We start from the raw sequence: 25474 nt of genomic DNA on the forward strand, positions 1-25474 counted from the left end.
AATGTCCTTCAGGTTTCCAGCCTGAGTGACTGGGTAGGTGGAGGTACCTTTTACTGAAATGGGAAACACAGGAGGAAGAGCAGATTTTTAGGGAAACCTAAAACCACCTTTTGGAGTTCCCTTGTGGCTCAGGTTGCTGCTATAGTGCAGGTTCAACCCTTAGCCTGGGAATTTTCACATGCTGTGGGCGCAGCCCCCCAGATATATATATATAAATTAAACCACCTTTTTAAAGATGTTGAGTTTGAGATGCTTATGAGACAACAGGCCTTTAAGGACTGGTCACAAAACATGATGCAGTTGTGGAGTTCCCATTGTGGCTCAGTGGTAGAGACTCTAACCTGACTAAGATTCATGAGGAGGCAGGTTTGACCCCTGACCTAGCTCAGTGGCTTAAGAATCCAGTGTTGCCATGAGCTGTGGTGTAGGTTGCAGACGTGGCTCAGATTTGGCATTGCTGTGGCTATGGCGTGGGCCGGCAGCTGCAGCTCTGATTTGACCCCTAGCCTAGGAACTTCCATATGCCTCGGGTGCAGCCCTCAAAAAAACAAACAAACAAAAAAACATGATGCACTTGTGATACTGATGAATCCATATGCTTGCAGAGTAGCACTCGACATAATACAGCCACATACATCTTCCAACAAGCCTCACAGTGACTCAGAGACAGACAGGAATGACTATCTTCATTTTATAGATATTAATGAAGGCTCTGAACGGTGTGATAATTTTCATTCAAACTTTAACAGGCAATACTACATGCCAGGCCTGGACACAAAGGTAGAAGACAATACCGTCCCAGCAATGATATAATCAGATAGTATCATGACAATATTCCTCCCAGAAATACTCTCTCCTATTCTTAGGTATATAAGCCTCAGGAAGACCTAAGAGTTATCAGATATTACTCTGGGAGATAAAGCCTTGAAATACTCACTCAGCCATTAGAAATTCTCAAAGTAGGGTAGTTTGTAGAGAAGCAGTCAAGAAGTTGCACAGGGAGCAGAGCACCTTGCCTCTACAGTGCTTTGGTGAGTATAACCTGATGTTTCATGGAAGAGACCCTAGTATGGCTTGTGCAGCTGTGGAGTGAATTAGCGAGGTCAGAGGCCTGTTTCAATCAAGTAAATATGGTTTGTCCCTATCCATCTCCAACACGAGGAGATGAAAGGACTGACGCTGAGCACCCTCATCCCAGACTCACGGGCTCTCATCCCTCCAAGTATGTGATTCCAAGCTGGTGAACCTGAGTCCTAGAAGGAGCCACAGCACAGGGCCTGGAGCTTCAGTTTCCTGATGGCTCAGGGCTTTGGGCACAGGGCTTAAGTCACGTCATGATTCTCCATGCCAGTTACAAAGATCAAGGCTTAGCTTGCCTCCTGACCACTATATTGACATGGGAAAAAGTGACCCAGAGCTTAAGACTCAACTTTTATTTCTCCAAAGAGTGCTTCCTTTCTGGAATCTAGAACAGAAATCATTTGCTCCTAGATTTCTCAGGCACAGATTTTCTTTTTTTTAATTATAGTTGATTTGCAATGTTGGCCAATTTCTGCCGTACAGCAGTAGCTCAGTCATACATATATATATACATTCTTTTTTTATATTATTTTCTATCATGGTTTATCCAAGGAGACTGGATATAGTTCCCTGTGCTATACAGTAGGATTTTGTGGTTTATCCATTCTAAATGTAATAGCTTGCATCTGCTAACCCCAAACTCTCTCCCCCTTGACACCCACAAGTCTGTTCTCCATGTCTTTGAGTTTGTTTCTTTTTCTTTTTGCTTTTTTGCTTTTTAGGGCTGCATCCATGGCATATGGAGGTTCCCAGGCTAGGGGTCAAATGGGAACTGTAGCTGCTGGCCTATGCCACAGCCACAGCAACGCAGAATCTGAGCCACATATGTGACCTACATCACATCTCAGGGCAATGCTGGATCCTTAACCCACTGAGCGAGGCCAGGGATTGAACCCGAAACCTCATGGTTCCTAGTCGGATTCATTTCTACTGCGCCATGACGGGAACTCCTCTGTGAGTCTGTTTCTGTTTTGCAGATAGGTTTATTTGTGCCATACTTTAGATTCTACATATACATGGTATCACATGGTATTTGTCTTTCTTTCTTCACAATAATGTCTAGCTGCATCCAGCTTGCTGCAAATGGCAGTGTTTCATTCTTTTGTACTGCCAAGTAGTATTCCATTGATATATGTATCACATCATTGTAATCCATTCATCTGTCAATGGACATTTAAGTTGTTTCCATGTTTTGGCTACTGTGAGTAGTGCTTCTATGTACATAGGGGTGCATGTATCTTTTTGAATTATAGTTTTGTCCAAATATATGCCCAGGATTGGGATTGTTGGATCATATAGTAAGTCTATTTTCACTTTTCTGTGGAAACTCCATACTGTTTTCCAGAGTAGTTGTACCAATTTATATTCCCACCAACAGGGTAGGAGGGTTCTCTTTTCTCCACATCCTCGCCAGCTCTTGTTATTTGTAGACTTGTGATAGTGGCCATTCTGACTGGTGTGAGGTGGCACCTCACTGTAGTTTTGATTTGCATTTCTCTAATAATTAGCAATATTGAGCATCTTTTCATGTGCCTACCAGCCATTTGTGTGTCTTCTTTGGAGAAATGTGTATTTAGAGCTTCTGCTTATTTTTCAATTGGGTTGTTTTTTTGTTGTTGAGTTGTATGAGTTGTTTATATATTTTGGAGATCAAGCCCTTGTCAGCTGCATTGTTTGCAAATATTTTCACCCATTCTGTAGGTTGTCTTTTTTTATGGTTGTTGTTGCTGTTTTTGCTTTTTACAGCCAGACCTGCAGCATATGGAAGTTCCCAGGCTAGGGATTGAATCAGAGCTGCAGCTGCTGGCCTATACCACAGCTCATGGCAATGCCGGATCCCGAACTCACTGAACACAGCCAGGGGTCAAACCTGCATCCTCATGGGTACTAGTCAGGTTTGTAACCTGCTGAGCCACAAAGGGAACTCCCTTGTTTTGTTTATGATTTCCTTTGCTGCATAAAAGCTTGTAAGTTTGATTAGGTCCTATTTGTTTATTGTTTTTATTTCTACTGTCAGGCACTAACTTTCTTATCCTCAGCAGTCAATTCCAATCCTTTTCTCTATCCCGCCCCCACCTTATAAAAGGATATGGGAAAGCAAGAGGGGAGAAACATCTAGCCCGCCTCCCTAGTTTTCTATTGACCAGCAAGGGCTGCCTAGCCTTGGGCACTGTTTAGAGTGCTAAAAGGGAAGGGCAATAATGCTCACCTTGGACCCAAGGCTGCCAATCGAAGGGCTTTAACAACAAAGGGTATCATTTTCTTTCTATTTTTTAAAGTGCCATACCCATGGCATATGGAGGTTCCCAGGCTAGGGGTTGAATCGGAGCTGTAGCCACCGGCCTTTGCCAGAGCCACAGCAACGCGGGATCCGAGCCACGTCTGCAACCTACACCACAGCTCATGGCAACACAGGATCCTTAACCCACTGAGCAAGATCAGGGATTGAACCTGCATCCTCATGGATGCTAGTCAGACTTGCTAACTGCTGAGCCACAACTAGAACCCCAATGGGTATCATTTCAATAGATTCTCCTCACCTGCACTGAACCCAAACTACTTGGTTAAGTTAATGCAATCAATTCACTGGAGCTGAGAAGCCAGTGAGGGGACAACAGCAATAGTCTCTCATTCCTGGCTTTCCCTGAGAGAGAGATACCCTGAAAACAAAATGCTCAACATCTGACCTAAGAATGGGCATTTAATCTGGACAGCAAATCCAGCCTTAAGGCATTGGGATTTATTGAAAAACTACATACATATTAAAACATCTTTATGTACATTTTCACCATTACAAGATTACAAATGTACAAATATAAATTCCATCAAAGTCAGCATCTTGCATATTAGAAACAACTGTAGAAAACCTATATCCTAATTCCATCAGTTAAACTGGTATTTCTTGTCTGCCAATAAAAAACTGGCACAATTTATCCAGCTTCCCAAGTCCAGCTTCTGACAGTGAATCCACAGTATTTACATGGAATGTTTTTCCAAAGCAGCAGTGGCACTTGGTTCTGAGGGGGGAAAATATCTGTATAAAATCCCGAGAGTCTCATGGAAGTTTGGGGGAAACTGGGATTCGTGGCAATCCTCCTAAAAATACTCTGATGAAACTCCATGATGGTCTTCTCTCAAAATAAGTAATGACGTATTAAATTGTCCTCCGACTGGTTGGAGCAATGTACTCAACCCAGTTGAATGCAATAAATAATGGTTATATAAGTAATTCTTCTAGTCAGAATGAGAAGGGAAGTCCTTAAGCAACGGTGTTTCACATCAAAAATTTAGTCCTAGGAGAGTGCTCTCTGTCCCATGGACAATCTAATGTGGACAGACACCAGGTATAACCTTTTATCTTCATCCTCACACTCCAGAAAGTTAGCTCTTTCTAACTTGGGTACAAGTTTGAGTCCATATATAAAGGAAGCAAAGGCTAACTGGAAATTTGAGACTGCCTTGGGAAGAGGCATAAAGAAAATTAAGGGGCAAGACTAATATAACAGCCCCTCTGTCAATCCCTAGGTCCTGTAAGAAGTCTTTCACTGAGTCCTGGTCACCACGGTGCAGATCTGAGGGGTGTGAAGGAGTCGTCCTGGTTTTGACATTCACTGCTTTCTGTAATTTTCTGTCACGCCGCACTTTTTCTTCCTCCAGCCACCCCTTTCACCAAAAGGTATCAACCCAGGAAGCTGCTAGGATAAAATGCCAAATATTTAATGGAGGATACCCAAGTATGCCAGAAGCTGATGTTTTAAACTACAGAATTAAGTTAGTAGTCAACCCAGGAAATAATAGAGGCCAGAGCCCATGCAGTGGAAAGAGCTGGAATCTCTGTCCTCAATCTTAATGCATTGATTATGAAGGACGGGGCCACGCGGGCATCAATTTCAACCTTCAAGCCCAGATACTTCTCAACAAAGTCTTAACATAGGTGCTGCCATCCGTGTGGTGTTAGCTTTCCAAATATCTGAAGATGCTCTGCTTCGATCCTGAAGTGCTATCATCTGTTTTGAGGCGCTTAGGTGAAGGGGATGTCATTAAAGATGGACCCATTCTCCTTACCTAGAGAGCAGAGGAAGAGATAGGACCAACTCAAGACTCTCATACAAGTACTTAGCTTCAATTAGCTCTTAAGCAGCTCATAGTTAAATCATGGATGATTAGGAAAAAAAAGAAATAGAAAATTTCCAGGCAAGTTTCAAAGCAGATTACTTAATGGGGATAGCAATCCCCTTGTACCTTATTGGGAGTGCAAGATATAACAGTGCAGCAGAAGCCTTTAAGTTATAAATATGCATATATTTTAAACTCAACTCAATTCATTCACTCACTCACTCTGCTTTGGAGAGTCACCCTATCAGTTCTCAAATTCCTTACCCGAGGCTTAGACAATTCCTTTGCTGCCTCAGCCTTGACAGGAGAAAGTGTGTGGAAGACAAAATTTCTTGAATTTCGGGGAGCACTGGGGTTGAGGTCAGAGAGGGCGGCCAGTTTCTGAAGCACAGCTTTGGGCTGGTTTAGCAGTGAGCCTGTCTTCCACTGAGGAAAGAAGAGTCATCTAGCATCAGATTCCAAGTGCCAAGGGAAGAAGAGAAGTCAGTTCCTCCCTGACTCTGCCAAGTATTGAGGGGACACACTCCCACCCAGCTCAAGCAGAAGAGAAACAGCAGGCTCCTCTGACATCTACTGCCATTTCCTGCAGCCACCTCCCTCCACTAATGACAGAGCTTCCCTTAACTTGACCTTTATGACTGCAAGATCATGACATCAGGTCCCCAACCAACCTGGCTGTCACTTCCTGGTCTGATGGCTTCAAAAGGATTTCTAAATAATGACTTTGAATCTTCAGTAACCACAGTGTGACTGACTGAAAAAAAGAAAAGACAGAGAGGTTTGTTATAGGCTAAGCTGGGGTAAAATCACTTTTTTTTTTTTTGGTCTTTTGTCTTTTTTTTTTTTTTTAAGGCTGCACCCACGGCATATGGAGGTTCCCAGGCTAGGGGTCTAATAGGAGCTGTAGCCGCCAGCCTACACCACAGCCACAGCAACGCCAGATCTGAGCCGAGTCTGCAACCTACACCACAGCTTACGGCAATGCCGGATCCTTAACCCACTGAGCGAGGCCGGGATAGAACCCACAACTTTATGGTTCCTAGTCAGATTCGTTTCCGATGTACCATGATGGGAACTCCCAGAATTACTTTTATTTTATTTTTTATTTTTTATTTTTTTGGTCTTTTTGCTTTTTCTTGGGTTGCTCCCGCAGCATATGGAGGTTCCCAGGCTAGGGGTCTAATGGGACCTGTAGCCGCTGGCCTACACCAGAGCCACAGTAACGCGGGATCCGAGCCTCGTCTGCAACCTACACCACAGCTCATGGCAACGCCGGATCCTTAACCCACTGAGCAAGGCCAGAGATCGAATCCGAAACCTCATGGTTCCTAGTCGGATTTGTTAACCACTGAGCCACGATGGGAACACCCTCTCAGAATTATTTTAAATCTTAACCAGCTAACAAGCTTTTAATAAGACCAATAAACTAGACCCACAGGAACTCTGATTACTTTTATTTATTTATTTATTTATTTATTTAGTCTTTTTGCCTTTTTCTAGGGCCGCACCATGGCATATGGAGGTTCCCAGGCTAGGGGTCGAATCGGAGCTGTAGCTGCCAGCCTATGCCAGAGCCACAGCAACGCAGGATCTGAGCCGCGTCTGCGACCTACACCACAGCTCACGGCAACGCCGGAACCTTGACCCACTGAGCAAGCGCAGGGATCGAACCCGCAACCTCATGGTTCCTAGTCGGATTCGTTAACCACTGCGCCACGACGGGAACTCCTGATTACTTTTTTTTTTTTTTTTTTTTTTTTTGTCTTTTGTCTTTTTTGTTGTTGTTGTTATTGTTGCTATTTCTTGGGCCGCTCCCGCGGCATATGGAGGTTCCCAGGCTAGGGGTCCAATCGGAGCTGTAGCCACCGGCCTACGCCAGAGCCACAGCAATGCGGGATCTGAGCCGCGTCTGCAACCTACACCACAGCTCACGGCAACGCCGGATCGTTAACCCACTGAGCAAGGGCAGGGACCGAACCCTCAACCTCATGGTTCCTAGTCGGATTCGTTAACCACTGCGCCACGACGGGAACTCCCTCCTGATTACTTTTAAACTGTAACTTGAAAATACAGTAAATGGCTATGAGATGACAGACAACTCAGTTGAACTTACTGACTAATTAACAGTAATAATAAAAAAAATAAGAGTGATAAGAGTGCTGAGAAGTGTTTAAGGGCTTCAGTTATGGGGTTAGATACATCTGAGTTCAGATTCCAGATCTAACACTTAAATATATAAGCCTGAGCAACTAAATAAAGAAGCCAGATTTCACGCCTCTGAGCTGCCTTAGAACATAAAGCAAAACCAGATACACACACACACAAGTACAATGTCCACTGCCCAACAGTCTAAAATCAAAAGAACACTGTCTCTCCCCATCTCCGAGGGGTCTCTTTAAGACAATATTAGACACAGGCCCGTGACTAAGCTGCAACAGCTCCTGAGGGCTGGAGTCACCTCCAAGGCTCCAGCACTAACAATCCAGGGAGCTAGATGCTGAGGAGGACTAAGAGCTCACCATTCTTCTGCAGAGCTTTGGCTGTAACTTTCTTGGCCAGCATCATAAACTGACTGTCTTCTCCAATTTCTTCTTCTTCTTCTTCAGCTGCAATTTTCCCCTGCTGTGCCTGAAAATAAAAATCAGACAGCATTAACAGAAGCCTACAGCTCTCCCAAATAATTAGCATAGCCTGGAAGCTAGAGTACTTGAGATATCATTTGTTTTCCTTCTTGCAACCCTTTATTGCTTTAGACCAAAAAAAAAGGGGGGGAGGGATTTCAGACAAAATTGCCCAAGGTAACCTTCTCAAAGCATAGAAGAAAATTCAAGGATTAAAAGGGACCATGATAGGAGTTCCCACTGTGGCGCAACAGGATCTCTGGAGCTCTGGGATCTAGGTTCAATCCCTGGCCTGGCACAGTGGGTTAAGGATCCAGCATTGCTGCAGCTGTGGATCCTGTAGGTTGCAACTGTGGCTTGGATATGATCCCTAGCCCGGGAACTCCATACACCACAGTGTGGCCAAAAAAAAGGGACTGCAATTTATTGCCAAAGATTTTAAAACTGTCATGACAAGCTGGGTGACTGAAGTGACCCTCATAACTGTGGTCGGAATAGGAGAATCTTTTGCAGGCTTCTTACCTGGTCTCGAAGCCACTGCTCTCGTTCAATTCGCTCCTTTCTCCATCTGGCTTCTGTCTCATCAAGCTGTTCTTCAATCTGATCATCATCAGAGTCTCTGTGAAACAAGTCCATCTGGGAAGCATCATCTAAAGCAAAGAGTTAAGGCTATTAGCATTCTGCAATCCCCAGGAGAGGGTGCCTGCAGACACAGGTGAACCCTTTCCATGTACAATATACTAACACAAAATTCTCCTATCCATTAATAGATAATAATGGTCACAACCAAGCCCTCCACAACCACTTGCTATAGTTGTGATTTCTTCTTTCTGTCTTAAATTACAGAAACATGTACCTTGTAGCATTTGCTTTTGAAGGCAACAATCAAGATACCTATGTTTTTCCATCGGAATTTCCTCATTCGTCCAGGACCATCACTGTGCAGGTCCCCATCAGCAAGGTACCTTTCTTGGTACAAACGGAGCTGTCGCTTATCATCATCCAACATTGTTTTCCTACAACACAAGAAACATGGTATTAAAAACCAGGACCATTCCTAGTTATAGGGGTTATAGGGCCTGCCTTAAAGCACATCCTATTACTTAGAAGGGCTTTTGGGGATACTGACATATGTATTTTCTTGATTTGATTCTGCAGTTCCTCATCAGAGGGAAGTACTTCGTCCATTACATCCTCTTCATATTCATCAAGCTCTTCTCCATCATACTCATCTTCACTCCCCACATCACTTCCTGACACTTCTGCTTCATCCTCCAGGTATTTCTTTAATCTCCTGGAAAACAATTTTTGAAGATTAGAAAATGCAACAATGAATATACACATAGAGCCATCTCTAATAACAATGAGATGGAAGCAATGAGAAAAACAGAAAGAACACTGAGCCATCTCTAATAACAAGAAGCTTAAATTGACGATAATAACATATTTTGATAATACTTAAAAGTCTTATTTAACATGTAGCTGTGCCAATAACTGCTTTGAAGCATTATTGCATTATCGAAGGGATTAATGCAATATTAATCCCTTCGATTCACAGTTGAAGGAACTGAGACTCAGAGAGTAAACAACTTACCAATGGTCACACAGCTAGGAGGAAGCAGAGCCTGGCTTCAACCCAGGTTGGTAACTAATAGAGCCAAAACTCTCAATCTTCTCTATGTATTTCAGACATACCTGCCAGAAGGTTCAAACTCTTTTGTTTTGTATTTAAGCTTACCAGCTTCAGGAGACAGACCTGGGATAGCATAATATAGAAAGACTGAGCCCACCAAATCTTGACCCTCAAGTTAGAGGTATGACTGAGGCTCAGAGTCAGTGGTAATCAAAACCACTACTAGTTGGTGAGTTCCTGTTGTGGCTCAGTGGCAACAAACCCAACTAGTATCCATGAGGATGCAGGTTTGATCCCTGGCCTCACTCAGTGGGTTAAGGAACCAGTGTTGCTATGAGCTGTGGTAGGTCAAAGACGCAGCTTCAATTCAACCCTAGCCTAGAAACTTCCATATGCCACAGGTGTGGCCCTAAAAAAGCAAAAAAAAACCCCCAAAACAAAAAACCCCAAAACACTACTAGTTAGTTTTATTGACTTCAGTTCACTTTGAGAACAAATCTGTTGTTAGCCTAAATTCAAAGTCCTGTTATGGTCATGAGTGGCAGAAGCTGATGGTTTTCTGAAAGCTGATTTTTTTTTTTTTAAGCTAGGCCTGCAGCATATAAAAATTCCTAGGCCAGGGGTTGAACCTGCACCACAGCAGTGATCACAGCCACAGCAGTGACAAAACTGGATCCTTAATCCTCTGCACCATAAGGTACTCCTGAAAACTGATTTTTACCAAAGACTTACATTTTTTTTTTTTTACAGATGAGTTACTCTAAATCCTAGGATTCCTGAAGAATCCCTTTAGGGGCCAATAACCACTAAGCTTTCCAATCTTCTTAAAGAGGGTACTCTTTGAACTTTGTGTGTGTGTCTATTTTTTTTTTTTTTTTTTTAGGGCTGCACACTTGGCATATGGAAGTTCGCAGGCTAGGGGATGAATCGGAGCTATAGATGCCAGCTTATGCCACAGCCATAGCAACGCCAGATTCAAGCCGCCTCTGCAACCTACACCACAGCTCATGGCAACGCTGGATCCTTAACCCACTGAGTGAGGCCAGGGATCAAACTCGCATCCTTATGGACTAATCGAGTTCGTTACTGCTGAGCCACAATGGGAACTCCTAGAGCAGTTCAACTTTTAGCTGTAATTCTTCATAACATTTCATTTGAACAAAGGACTCTGTAGTTAAATAAGGTTTAAGAACCATTGCCTTAGAAAAATTTATAGATGATCCAAAATTGTATGATACAGTAAACCTGATAGGTGACAAATTAGAACCCCAAACTGATCTTAATAGAATGAAATGATGGGCTAAAAACAACAAAATAAATATAATAGGGATCAATATGATGTCTTATATTTGAATTCTAAAAGTAATTCACACATAAAAACCTATTAAAATGGTTTTTATAAAACTTTCAGTATCATGGAAAAATGCTCACAGATGCGGTAAATGGGAAAAAAAAAAGCAACATGCAAAATTGCATATACGAAAAAACTACAGATCTCAACTAAATAAACATATATGCCTTTGGGAGTTCCCATTGTGGCTCAGTGGTTAGAGAACCTGACTAGCATCCATTAGGACATGGGTTTGAGCCCTAGCCCCTCTCAATGGGTTAAGGATCTGGTGTTGCCGTGAGCTGTGGTATAGGTTGTAGACACAGCTTGGATCCCACGTTGCTGTGGCTCTGGCGTAAGCTGGCAGCTACAGCTCCAACTGGCCCCTAGCCTGGGAACCTCCATAAGCCATGGGTATAGCCCTAAAAGACCAAAAAAAAAAAAAAAAAAAAAAAAATATATATATATATATATATGCCTTTGGTTATGAGATGATAACCACCACTTTCACAAATATTCTGGATGGTGGATATAGATGACTTTTTATTTATATCTTTTTGTATTCTTTCAATTATCCAAAATAAATGGTTTACTTTCATGATCAAAACAAAAACACGGAGTTCCCGTCATGGCGCAGTGGTTAACGAATCCAACTAGGAACCATGAGGTTACAGGTTCCATCTCTGCCCTTGCTCAGTGGGTTAACGATCCGGGGTTGCCGTGAGCTGTGGTGTAGGTTGCAGAGGCGGCTCAGATCCCGCGTTGCTGTGGCTCTGGCGTAGGCTGGTGGCTGCAGCTCCGATTCGACCCCTAGCCTGGGAACCTCCATATGCCATGGGAGCAGCCCAAGAAATAGCAAAAAGACAAAAAAAAAAAAAAAAAAAAAAAAAAAAAAAAAAAAAAAAAAACCCACAACATTAAAAAAAAAAATAAAGGAGGGTCATTTGCCCAAGACTAGGATGAGGAAACCTGAGATGACAGTAATTCACAAGAAAAGAGACAAGGGGAACTTTAGTTGTCTATGAGATCCTCAGGATCTACAGTGACCCCTTCTTAAGATCTTTGGTTACTTTAGAAGTGGTATGCATCCAGAACAAGGCATGTGGTTGTACCACAACATAGAGCAGTGGGGTCAGACCACACCTGAGGATAAAGAGAACATACATATGTGAAGAGTCTGGAAGCAACCTCACATGAGAAAGAGCTGAAGAGGTAGGGGTGTTTAGTATAGAAATCACTTGGGGAGGACACAGCCATCTTTGAATACTCAAGAGATAGCAACTAAATGAATCTCATTCAATCTGTGTTAACCACAAAAAGCAAATACAGAACCAGCAAATGTAGGTAAAATGTTGGCAAGCTACAATTCAACTGTTAGGAGAACTTGCTTGCAATGGAAGGAAGGGACATAACACCTACATTTGCCTTTTCAACTTCTCGGATTGCCGCAGGAGCTCTTCCTCATCCTCCTCCTCCTCATGGTCTTCTAGGTCTTCATGGGTCTTCATAGGGTCTTCATGGTCAGAGTCACTATGTTCATCCTGCAAAATCACATGCAGTTAAAGGAATAAAATATGTCCTCCACTGAGACAGGATTTACAAACTTCGACCCAAACATTTCATTCTAAGAAATTGCTTCTGAAAATATGACAAACAGAATTCTTAAGGACTCACTCTACCAAAAAACAAAAACAAAAATAAAAACAAAAAACCAAAAAACCATACAGCAGCAATACATGGAGTTCAGTCACGACTACTTTGTTCCCTCCAAACTCACCTCATTGCTATCAAACTCATCATCATTTGGGACAAGCCGGAAGTCTCCAAATTCCTCCTCTTCACCTTCTTCTTCCTCTCTAAAATGCAAACCAACAAATCAATAAATAAGCTGTTGAAAGCAAATTACAAGCAGTCAGCCAACTTAGGACTTGAACAGTACCACAATCCCTTAAGAAACAAGATATCTAGCCTTTAAATTTTTTTTTTAAATTGTGATGAAATACACACAACATAAAGTTTACTATCTTAACCACTTTAAGTGTACAGTTCACTAGCATTAAGTACATGTGCACTGTTATGCAATCAACCTCCAAGAACGCATTTCATCTTACAAAACCAAAACTCTACACCCTCTAAATAGCAACTCCCCATTCTTTCCTCCTCACAGCCCCTGGCTACTTTCTATCACTATGAATGTGACTACTCGAAGTACCTCATATAAGTGGAATCATACAGTATTTGTATTTTTTTTTTTCTTTTTCTTTTTATGGCTGCATCTGCAGCACATGGAAGTTCCCAGGTGAGGGGTCAAATCTGAGCTACAGCTGGGGCCTACCCCACAGCCATGGCCACACCAAATCCAAGCCATATCTGCAAGCTATACAGCAGCTTTTGGCAACACCAGATCCTTAACCCACTGAGCAAGTCTGGGGATCAAACCTGCATCCTCACAGAGATAATGTCAGGTCCTTAACCTGCTGAGCCACAATGAGAACTCCAGTATTTGTATTTTTTGTGATTGGCTTATTTCCTTCAACACACTTAATCCATGTTGTAGCATATATCAGAATTTTCTTCTTTTTTAAAGGCTGAATAATATTCTGTGTATGTATCCACCTGGGATGCTTCTACCTTTCAACTGTTATGAGTAACGCTGCTATGAACATGGGTGTTCAAATACCCATTAGAGATCCTGTTTTCATTTCTATTGTGTATATACCCCAAAGTGGAGTAACTGCTGGATCATATTCTACTGTTAATTTTTGGGGGAATTGCAATTCTATTTTCTTTTCTTTTTTTTTTCTTTTTTTTTTAAGGACTGCACCCGTGGCATTTGGAGGTTCCCAGGCTAGGGGTCGAATCAGAGCTGCAGTTGCCGGCCTACACCATAGGCACAGCAATGCCAGATCTGAGATGCTTCTTCAATCCACACCACAGCTCACGGCAGCTCCAGATCCTCAACCCACTGATTGAGGCCAGAGATTGAATCCGCAACCTCATGGTTGTCAGATGCGTTTCCGCTGTGCCACGAAGGGAAATCCTGCAATTCTATTTTCTGTAGCAGTGTTACCATTTCACATTCCCACCAGCAAAAGAAAGGGATTCCAATGTTTCCATATCCTCAGCAACACCTGTTATTTTCTGGGTTTTTTTTTGACAGTAGCCATCCTAATGAGTATGAGGTAGTATCTTATTATGGTATATTTCCTTAATTATTAGTGATGTTGAGCACTTTCACATTCTTATTCTTGCCTTTTTTACCTTGTTCCCTACCAATCAATTAAAGCATTATCATTTCCTTACTATGGAAACATGAGACTCAAACCCACTGCAAGACTCTCAGACAGAACCACAGGTATAGTGAAACATGAAGCCCCTAAGATGACCAGTTACTGCTAAGCCCAGAGAACCTACCCCAGAATTTTATCAGAAGGCCAGGCCTCCCAAATTCCCTCCAAGCACTTTGACTTACCTGTCTGTTGGGAAAGAGCCTGAGCAAAGAGCAAGTGCTTCCTCCATTGGATCACCCATGCTGCTCTCCTTCTCCTGCTTATTTAAATCTGATGGAGCCAGAGTGGAGACATCTACATCACAACAAAGAAAAAGATTTGTCACCAAGAAATGACAGCTTTATCCTCTTTCCCCAGCCATCTGAGGACATGCCAGCTCAACACAGTTTTAAGGTAAGCTTGCCAAAAAGAGCTCATCCTCCATTCATTCGACAAATCCTTATTTAGTGCTTACTATGTGCCAGGCAACAGGGAAACAGCAGTGAACAAAACAAAAATCCCAGCTCCCAGTTTACATTCTAGCAGGGATGTGAGGGGGTTAAAGGCATGTGCAGGTGGAAGTAATATGTTAGCATTTATATGAAATTTACTATATAGCAGGTACTGCTCCAGGCTTTGCACATATATTAGCCATAAATGACAAGTCATATGGCCCAAGTGAAAGCAGACTTAGATTGTTATTTCACCATTCTAAGAAAGTAAGAGCTCTAAATATCAGGAGCTAAGCAATGAATGCAATGTACACCCAAGAATCCACCACAGGTCTGTTTTCTGTGAACTCCTTTTTCCTTCTTTCTTTCTTTCTTTCTTTTTTTTTTTTTCTGTGAACTTTAAACCTGAGAGTAAGGAGCTTTTTTTTCAAGGATACTGACGTAAGATATTTGGCTGTGGTGAGCCTGATGCTCTCTTGGTTGATACTTACCTTGAGAAGTAAATTTTCCTGAACAAAGATCCAGAAGTTCCTCCATGTTCTCTTTCTTGTCGTTCTTCCTGGGCAGAGGTTTTTCACCCTGAGATGTGAACTTTCCAGTACACAAATCCAGCAGCTCATCCATGTTGGCATCCATGGCGTTCTCATCCATACTGGCCAATGGCAATCGAGGCTTCAAAGCTTGGTACTGATTCCTGTGGTTTCTGACATTTAGGAACCTACAAGCCCAATGAAGAGTGTCAAAAATACTCTAGGAAGAAAACAGAGTGGTGGATGAAAAAGTCTGAACTCATTTCCAATACCAAAGTTAGAAGCTGAATTCCGAACCAGAAGACAAAAGAGTCAGACTTTAGCCTCTTGATAATCTAAAGAGGAAGGGGAAGTTTATGAAAGAATAAAGGCTATTCAAAAGCTAAAGGGGAAGTTCCCGTCATGGCTCAGCAGAAACAAATCTGACTGGTATCCATGAGGACACAGGTTCCACCCCTGGGCTCGCTCAAGTGGGTTAAGGATCTGGCATTGGTGTGGCTGTGGCGTAGGACAGCGGCTACAGCTCCAATTCGATCCCTTGCCTGGGAATCTCCATATGCTGCAAGTGTGGCCCTAAAATTAAAATAAATAAATAAATAAATAAGGGTAAAGGATAATTTTTGGCTTTGGATGGTGCTAGGAGTTCCCATCATGGCACAGTGAAAATTAATCCGACTAGGAACCATGAGGTTGCGGGTTCGATCCCTGGCCTCACTCAGTGGGTTAAGGATCCAGCGTTGCCATGAGCTGTGGTGTAGGTCACAGATGCAGCTCGGATCTAGTGTTGCTGTGGCCGTGGTGTAGGCCGGCAGCTGTAGCTCCAATTAGACCCCTAGCCTGGGAACCTCCATATGCCTCAGGTGTGGCCCTAAAAAGCAAGAAAGCCGATGGTGCTAGAATAAGGCTTGGTGTTCTGGCCATGCAATGTGCCACAGATGTGTCGATTCTCAATCCCATCCAACAATCCTAATATAGTAGGATGGATACAGGGAAATTTGATTCCTTTATGAGAGCTATACATTTCAAACAAGACAGAAATTGAAGGATCAGAATGCCAGGAAGGCTATTTACCTTTTATTTTCTAGGGAGACTTTATTCAAACTTGTAGAATGCAATACTAATGATCTGTACACCTCTCTTTCTCAGAAGAAAAAGCACAGATGGAGTGACAGAAGCTCTCTTTATTTTTAAACAAAATTAAGCAGTACCCAGCGCTATTCCACCCACAGAAACATAAAACTACCTACCCATCTGCATCCAACAGTTGGCTCTGAGTGTCATCTTCTAAACAGAATTGGAAGTCTCCTGCTCCGAGGAAAAGTGTCTTAGGCTCTGGGGAGGCGTTATACAGATCCTGGGAATCCTCTATGGGAAGTGAAGGCTCTGACAGCTTTCCTGAACTCTGGCACCAAAACAAGACCAAACAAAAACAAAACGTTTTACAAATGTCATTCACTGTCATGACAACAACAGAAGTTGCTATTTGTAAAATTTAATCTATTCTCAGGCAACTGCAGTTGAGGAGGACAATGCATAGCCAAGAGAAGCATAAAGAATAATACCTTCAAGAAAGTAAGAACCTTGGGTGAGGCTTGTTTTTAATACACAAAGGGGGTGGATTTTTTAAAAATGAACATACATAACATGGTGGGAGTTGTTGGCTTGGACACACTTTATTTAGCAATGTGGGAAGCAAAAGGGAGAGATTAGAAAACTATTACCATCTTACCTTAGATGCTGAGCTGACCAAACTGGCTCTAAATAGCCCAGGGGAAGGAGATCTGAATCCTCCTGCTGTCGGGAAAAGACTGGTCCCACGGCCTGTTTGCCTGTTGCAAGGCTGATAGGACGGAATTGTGGAGCCTATCAGCTCAAAGCTGCTGTTGTGGCTGCTCTCCTTTGTCAGTAATGAGCATGAATCATCTTCATCTAAAGAAAGAGAATAACTTTTAAGTGTGTGATTCCAAAAATAAGTGAGATTTGTTTAAGAAGAAGAGTTGAGAATGAAACTGTCAGGGTAGGATCCACAGGCAAACCTCTCACGTTACATGCTCCAAAACAATAAGTTAAAGGTAAATTATGGTACTAAAATAGCATGATACGATCAGGGTTTATCACACTGAGCTAAGTGATACCTCAAAGTTCCTGTCTTTCTCTCACCCTGCCTGATGCCTATGATTACTTGTTCCATTATCCAATCACTTACACATCTCTTTGATCTACATATGACAGAAATGTTTCATGTTTCGCTCAATTAACACATACTCACTAAGGACCTTTACATGCTCATGGTCAACTGTAAAGAAACTTCATGCAAAGTTTTCCAAAATTGGACCAAATTGCCATTAGGTACAACTGGGAAAAGACCACTAGAGTTCAAAAAATGGAACCTTAAGAAATTATGGTCCTTAAGTGTCAAAGCTAGAGGATCAAAGAAAAGTCAAGTTCTATACAGGAGTCACTACTTACCTAGTTTGCTAGGCCTTTTGCCTGAGTTTTCATCTAGTTCTGATTTTTCTTCACTAGGAGAGTAACTACAAAATAAAAAGGTAAATTGTTTGAGTATCTTTCTGCTTCTTTTTTTGGGTCTTTTTAGGGCCACACCCACAGCATATGGAGGCCCAGACTAGGGATCCAATCAGAGCTGTAGCTGCTGGCCTACACCACGGCCAAAGCAACACCAGATCCGAGCCGAGTCTGCAACCTACACCAGAGCTCACAGCAACACCGGATCCTTAACCCAATGAGCAAGGCCAGGGATTGAACCTATGTCCTCATGGATGCTTGTCAGATGTTTCTGCTGAACCACAATGGGAACTCCCTGTTTCTGCTTCTTACTGTAGGGGCAAATACCAAGGAATCTTAATCTTTTCTTAGAGAGATTTACTTACTCCATCTTGGAAGAGCTGTCCTTAAATAAAAGGAAGGTAGAATCTGATGAGAGAGGCTTGGGAACAGAGAGAAGGCCAACTGACTTGTCATTTTCATCACTGCCATCATTGTTTTCTTTATCCATTTCTTTCTCATCTTTGGTTTCTGTTTCTTCACTATCGAGATGGAATTCTGCCATCTTTACCAAAACAAAATAATACAAGTCAAAAATTTTAAAAGCAAACACAGTTAGCCTGAAATATGCTGCTTGGTTACTAGTCACATCTTAAATCTGAAAAGGTTAACCTGAAGGAGGCTTGGTCTAACAATTGTCATTAATATAATTCTCCCTGGCACTTCTAGAGCTCTTTTATATCTATGTCATTTTACCTTTTACTCTCACCAAACCATTACAAGATTATGAAAAAAGACTGGATTATAATTTTATTGTGTCAATGACAGGTTACATGATTAGCCTAAGACTGCAAGACAACAAATGACCTCAAACCAACCACAGACTGTAAAATCCTGCCCAACTCAGCCATGGCTTTTCTCTTCCCTTTACTTAGGGTTAAACATTAATCAGCTCTTTCAAATGATTCCAGCATTCTGACAAGGATGCTTTTCTGTTTTCTAATACTAAAAATCCTATCATTTGTCTTCTATAGGTGGAAAACAATACTATGGAAATAAAGGCAAGAGGTCCTTTTACAAATACTCTCCTTAATGAAGAAAGAAATTAACTCAGGAAGGTCTTAGCTTGAGAATACTCCAGACCTCAACCTAGCCAAGGTTAAAAGAGTCCTTTTTTATTCTGAATAGAGAAAACAAGGAAAAAAGTCTATTCATACGAAGTCATTTTGATATTAGCATTATATTACAATGTGTAAGCCAACACGTAGAAGCCAAGGCTCTGGCTCTGTGAAATGTATGCACTAAAATTTAGATACATATGAGCTACATTTATCTCTGCCCCTGAAATCTCATACAACTGAATGTGTTCACTATACTCTTACTCAAATCTTATTTTCTCCTTCTCTTATTTACCATGACCTAGTAACAAAATCACATAATTGCCAGAAACCTCCTGATTGCCTTCTTCCTCCTCTTCCTCTTCTTTCTCCTCTTCTTCCTCTAATGCTTCCTCTCCCTCCTCTTCTCCATCTTCCTCAGACTCATCTGTCATTTCTTCCTCCTCCTCCTCTTCTTCTTCAAATCCATCTTCATTATCTAACTTGAGTAATGCCTGGCGCTTCTGGCGTTCTTCAAACCTTCGGAGTTTCATTGCTTCTTGCAGTTTAGCTTTCAGCACCTGAAGCTTTTCCCCTGAAGAGAAATATGAAGAGATGCTTTAACTGTAATGACTGACTACACAGGACAACAATGCAAGTGAGTATTTTAAGCAATTCCAGAAGTATTCTAGACACATCCCAAAAGGAAAGTCGGTGACCTCTAGGCTTTTCTTTTATTTTTGTTTGTTTGTTTTTGTTTTTTTTAGGGCCACACTCGAAGCATATGGAGGTTCCCAGGCTAGGGGTCGAGTTGGAGCTGGAGCTGCAGCTGCTGGCCTATGGCACAGCCACGTCAACACCAGATCTAAGCTGTGTCTGTGAACTACACCGCAGCTCATGGCAACACTGAATCCTTAACCCACTGAGCAACGCCAGGGATCAAACCTGTGTCCTCATGGTTACTAGTCAGGTTCGTTACCACTGAGCCACAATGGGAACTCCTAGGCTTTTGTTATCTTAACAAATGGGGATTAGGAGTTCCTGTATGGCTCAGTGGGTTAAGGATCAAGCATTGGGGGTTGGATGGCTGCTGTGGTGCGGGTTTGATCCCTGGCCTGGGACCTTCCGCATACCATGGGTGTGGCCAAACAAAGAAATGGGGATTATCATGAACTGAGTGTAGAAGATCACTTCCAGAATTATGTTCTATACCTCGGGATAATATATTATAGAGATTATAAAATTATTACTACAAAGAGAGGGAAGAGTGAGACTTCAAAAGTCTCTGGCACAACAAGGACCTACTATTTAGCACACAGAACTATGTTCAATACCTTGTAATAACCAGAAAATAATCTGAAAAAAAAAAATATATATATATATTTATTAACTGAATCACTCTGCTATACACCTGAAACTAACACAACATTGTAAATCAACCATACTTCAATTAAAAAAAAAGTCTCTGGGGAGTTCCCTTCATGGCTCAGCAGTTAATGAACCCAACTAGGATCCATGAGGATGTAGGTTCAATCCCTGGCCTTGTTCAGTGGGCTAAGGATCCGGCATTGCCGTGAGCTGTGGTGTAGGTTGCAGATGTGGCTCAGATCCTGAGTTACTATGGCTGTGGTGTAGGCCAGCAGCTGTAGCTCTGATTTGATCCATAACCTGGGAACTTCCATGTGTGGCCCTAAAAAGCAAAAAAAAAAAAAAAAATTAAATTAAATTAAAAAAAGTCTCTGGCTCAGAAGCCACAAAGGAAAATACTGATAAATTATCTACATTAAAGAAAAAGAGAAACAACTCAAGAGTAAAATGGACAAAGGATGTGAACTGGTAGTTCACAGAAAAATTAACACATATTATTAATAAACAAATTAAAATTTCTTAACCTCACTTTTCATTAAAGAAATATAAATCTAGGGAGTTCCTGTCGTGGTACAGTGGTTAACGAATCGACTAGGAACTATGAGGTTGCCGGTTCGGTCCCTGCGCTTGCTCAGTGGGTTGACGATCCGGCGTTGCCATGAGCTGTGGTGTAGGTTGCAGATGCGGCTCGGATCCTGAGTTGCTGTGGCTCTGGCGTAGGCTGGTGGCTACAGCTCCGTTTAGACCCCTAGCCTGGGAACCTCCAAATGCCGCGGGAGCGGCCCAAGAAATAGCAAGAAGACAAAAAAAAAAAAAAAAAAAAAAAAAAAAAAGAAATATAAATCTAAACAATGAGACACTATTTTTATACATATTTGGAAAAAATTAGGTTTGATAATATCCATTATTAACAGCAACTCTTATTACACACGGTGATTCAGAGTGTAAATTAATATAAGTACTTTGAAGGATAATGGGATAATATATATATATCAAAATGTGACTCATTGATTCCATTGTAAGGAATTTTGCCTCCAGAATTATCAACATATATCTAATACTAGGACACAACACTGTATGAAATTCCAAAAACTGGAACAAACAAGATGTCCATTAAGAGGAATACTGTTAAACGAATCATATTATATTTACACAATGGAATATTATGCAGCTCTTAGAAAAACGTCAAACACAATATGAGCAACTGAGCTCTTGAGTTAGGTGGTATGGATTAGGCTGCTAGTTCTACTATTTACTAGCTGTGTAAACCTGAGCAAGTTGTTTAAATGGTTTATCAGTTTCCTCATATATAAAATAAGGATACTAATGCTATTTCCTGTAAAACACCTAGAGGAATCCTAGCAGAAAGTGTTCAATCTCTCTCTTACACATACACACACACAATGATATGAATATGAAAATACATATGAATTTTCCTAGGACACAGATAACTGTTAACAGTTGCCTTCGGGAAGGCTAATTTTTCATTTTATACATTTCCCCTAAGTGTTTTAGTTTTTTTCTATGTAATATATTACTTGTATTTTCAAAGTGGGAGTGGGAACAACAGACCTGTCCATAATACACTGCTAAAACAAAAAAGCAGATTACAAAGCAGAATTCATGTATGGTCACGTTGTTGTTGTTTTGCTTTTAGGGCTGCACACTATATATATATGTACGTGTGTGTGTGTGTGTGTGTGTGTGTGTGTGTGTGTGTGTGTGTGTGTGTGTGTAGTCTTTTTAGGGCTGCACCCGAGACATATGAAGGTTGCTAGGCTAGGGATAGAACCAGAGCTACAGCTGCCAACCTATGCCACAGCCACGGCAACGTGGGATCCAAACTGCATCTGCAATGTACACCGCAGCTCACGGCAACACTGGATCCTTTACCCAGAGCAAGGCCAGGGATTGAAACTGCGTCCTCATGGATGCTATTCAGATTTGTTTCCACTGAGCCAAGATGGGAACTCCCAGATATATATTTTTTTTAAATAATAAGACAAAGGCTATTTTAAGAAATAAAGTCAGCTTACCCACCATTCTACACATCTAGGCAACGTGACACATGAATCACGCTAAAGGTGCTATCTGATCTCCAAAGTTTCCAAGGAAAAAGATTCTCTAACTTTTCTTTTCTTCTTTTTTTTTTTGTCTTTTGTCTTATTAGGGCTGCACCCACAGCACATGGAGGCTCCCAGGTTAGGGGTCCAATGGGAACTGTAGCCGCCGGCCTACGCCAAAGCCACAGCAACGCCAGATCCGAGCCGAGTCTGTAACCTACACCACAGCTCACGGCAACACCGGATCCTTAACCCACTGAGCGAGGCCAGGGATCGAACCTGCAACCTCATGGTTCCTAGTTGGATTCATTTCCACTGCCCCACGACAGGAACTCCAAGATTCTCTACCTTTTCGCTATAGGGTTTTCACTAGCCATAAGGACCTGTCAGGAGTTCCCGCTGTGGCACAACAGGATCGGTGGTGTCTTGAGAGTGCTGGGACACAGGTTTGATCCCCAGCCCGGCACAGTGGGTTAAAGATCCGGCATTGCCACAGCTGTGGCTGTGGCTTGGATCTGATCCCTTGCTTGGGAACTCCATATGCCACAGGGTAGGCAAAAAAATTTAATAAAATAAAGTAAAATGGAATTAAAAAAAAAAAAAAAAAGACCTGTCAGAGTACAAAGAGCAAAGCAAACCCCCTTTCAAAACCAAAACCAAAAAAAACCCCCATGAACTCAAATACCTGGTTTTGTGTGGCTTGCTTCATCCAGCTTCTCAGCTGCCAAAGTCACGGGTACCACATCTGCCTTGAGCTCTTCCTTTCCATCAGTGCCCACATCTTTCACTATGATGTTCACATTCACCTTCTGACCAACCCTGGGTTTGGCTGCTGGATTAGCATGCTTCCAGAAACGCTGCTTCAAGGCTTCCAGTTCTAAACCAAACACCAACCAGTATGTCAGTTTGTCTCTAAGATTTCAGTTAATAATTACAAGCTAAGTTTTTTAAGCTCAATAAAATTGTAGGGAAAAAAGATAAATCAAAAAACTCCTTTGCTACCAACACCTGTGTCCAATTTATATGCCTTAACCCAAACTGATGAACTGCTGCAACGGCTCTTCCTCAATATACTTCAAAACTTATTTTAGGACAGAAATTTATAACCAAAGCTTCTATATATGTGCAATTCCTTTTTAAAAAATGTATTGAACTAGTAGAAAAAAATACTATACTTCTCAATTATTCTAGGCCTTAATTTTTCATGGGTTTCGTTTCCTTTTTAAAAATTCCATATTTTGAACATTTCAGTATTAGCAATCTCACTAAATTGTGGACAAGGTCAATTTTAAGAAGTGGAAAAAGAATATAATGATCACTACAGTAAGGGATGTAATTCAGCAGCAGAACTGGGGGAAAAAAAATTTTTTTGGGGGGGGGCTGTACCTGCAGCATATAGAAGTTCCTGGGTTAGAGACTGAATCCTAGCCACAGCTGCAACCTACACCATGGCAGCGGCAATGCTGGATCCTTAACCCACTACACTGGGCAGGGCTTCAAAGCTGCATCTCAGCAGCTACCCAAGCCACTACAGAGACAACACAGAATCCCTAACCTGCTGCACCAAAGCAGGAACCCTGGAAAAGTTTTTTGATGAAACTTTTATACTGATATAGTCAGTATAATCAGAAAGGAAATCCCACTTATAGGAGTTCCTGTTGTGGCTCAATGGTAACAAGCCAGACTAGTATCCATGAGAATGTGGGTTCAATCCCTGGACTCCCTCAGTGGGTTAAGGATCTGGCATTGCCGTGAGCTACAGTGTAGGTCGCAGATGCAGCTTGGATCTGACGTGTGGAGACTGTGGTGTAGGCCAGCAGCTGTAGCTGTTCCCTAGCCTGGGAACTTCCATATGCCACAGGCATGGCCCTAAAAAGCAAAAAAGGCAAAAAAAAGAAATCCCACTTACAGGTAAGTCCTGTACCACACATTCAACTTGCTTACAAATGGGAATATATATTGTGTATACATATGTGTGTTATGTATACACACATACACACATGCACACACACGTATATACATAGATATTGGGAGTGAGTTCAGTGGTCTAATAGCAATAGGGCCTTTCTCCTCTTCCCCACTGCTATTGCTCAGAACTTTCTCTCCTTTCTCCCTCGGCCAGCTGCTACCTGGCACCATCCCCCACTCCCTCTGTTTAACGAGTCAATCAAACCACAGTGGGATCTGTTGTAAGAGAGCTGGCAGTCATAAAGAGAAAGGAAAGGAAAAGAAGAAAAAGTTCCTTTGGGGTTGAGGGATGCTGTCTATTTCTGCATACCGTGCCTTCTTTTCCATGTTAAAATGTCCAGGATGCTCCAAGTTTGGTTCTTTTTCTAAAATGCACTCAAATCATACTTTAGTAGTTTTGGGGTTAGCATCTAGATACTATTTTCCCTTCCCTGGAGGGTCTTAGTAGAAAAGGAGATGAACTGGAGGAAACCTTTGTGTTCTGAGTCCCTAACAGTATTTATTAGTAGCAAAAATCCAACTCCAAAGGATGGTATGTTCACATTGCCAACCAAAGAGTAGGGAGAGAAGCTGTAAGTTGTATCCCATTTTACAGTAGTTCAAGAAAGGTGGCAGTGGAAAGGAACAGAAATAGGCAGGTCATTATTGGTGCCAAGAGAATAAAAGAAAGGGGAGGGGAGGAAAACTATTCAGAACCTAAAATAAGTTAGGCAGGAATTGCCTTCACTCTTCTGGAGAAGGCCAGGTCCCTCAAATCCCTTCACCCCCCAACCCACTGGAGCACCCACTTTCCTTGCCCTTTACTACAGGACTCAACCACCACCCTCTTCACTAGAATCCCTGTTCAAGCTCCTCTCCCTCCATCAGTTGTTTCCCAGCACGTTTCATCTAAGAGAAAAGTCTCTGCTCCAGCTCACATCTACACCTTAAAGCCCTGCATGATCTGGCCTCTGGTGACCCACCCCCTTACAGGCCTCACTTCAACTAGCCAGAGCACTCTGTGCTTTCTCCTGCTCCGTGTCTTTTGCAAGTCCATCACCTCCACCAAGAAAGTCCTCCCTCACTTCTCTGCCTTCGTATCTCCTACTCAGCTTTCAGGACTCAGCTCAGGTATCAGCTCCTTTCAGAAGCTTCCCTGACTCCCTGTGAGGAACTCTTCCTCTAGGCTCAAAGTATGCACAACACTTAGCATCTAATAGTATAATGGTCTGTTTGCCTGCTTGTTACTCCTACTACACTTTCATTTTCTTGAAAGCAGGGACCACATCTTACAGAGCACCCAAAAATATGCTAAATAAAAATTTATTGCATAAGGAGTTTCCGCTGTGGCTCAGCAGTTAACGAACCCAATTAGTATCCGTGAGGATGTGGGTTCGATTCCTGGCCCCATTCAGTGTGTTAAGGATCCAGCATGGCCATGAGTTGTGGCGTAGGTCACAGAC

The 25474-nt window shown here is 42.1% G+C and overlaps 1 protein-coding gene across 4 annotated transcripts in view; it reads right to left on the bottom strand.

The window, feature by feature from the left end:
- Positions 1-3798: 3798 nt before the first annotated feature.
- Positions 3799-25474, bottom strand: part of CLSPN (claspin) — a 34773-nt gene continuing 13097 nt past the window's right edge. For all 4 annotated transcript variants that reach the window (XM_084963833.1, XM_021095922.2, XM_084963831.1 and 1 more), the window contains 17 exons: positions 22750-22941; positions 18987-19228; positions 17923-18101; positions 17501-17565; positions 16761-16960; positions 16279-16433; positions 14993-15219; positions 14253-14364; positions 12558-12636; positions 12200-12321; positions 8947-9111; positions 8712-8833; positions 8340-8467; positions 7716-7824; positions 5868-5950; positions 5461-5622; positions 3799-5145 (listed from right to left, as the gene is read on the bottom strand). In XM_084963833.1, coding sequence (XP_084819959.1) covers positions 5035-5145; positions 5461-5622; positions 5868-5950; positions 7716-7824; positions 8340-8467; positions 8712-8833; positions 8947-9111; positions 12200-12321; positions 12558-12636; positions 14253-14364; positions 14993-15219; positions 16279-16433; positions 16761-16960; positions 17501-17565; positions 17923-18101; positions 18987-19228; positions 22750-22941 — 2453 coding nt within the window. In that variant the 3' untranslated portion in view covers positions 3799-5034. The remainder of the gene's footprint in view (positions 5146-5460; positions 5623-5867; positions 5951-7715; positions 7825-8339; positions 8468-8711; positions 8834-8946; positions 9112-12199; positions 12322-12557; positions 12637-14252; positions 14365-14992; positions 15220-16278; positions 16434-16760; positions 16961-17500; positions 17566-17922; positions 18102-18986; positions 19229-22749; positions 22942-25474) is intronic.

This window comes from Sus scrofa, chromosome 6 (genome assembly GCF_054392235.1).
Source record: "Sus scrofa isolate SSC_HxYL_T2T_F1_AM1 chromosome 6, Sscrofa_HxYL_maternal_Yorkshire_Landrace_v2.0, whole genome shotgun sequence".
Classification (NCBI taxonomy): domain Eukaryota; kingdom Metazoa; phylum Chordata; class Mammalia; order Artiodactyla; family Suidae; genus Sus; species Sus scrofa.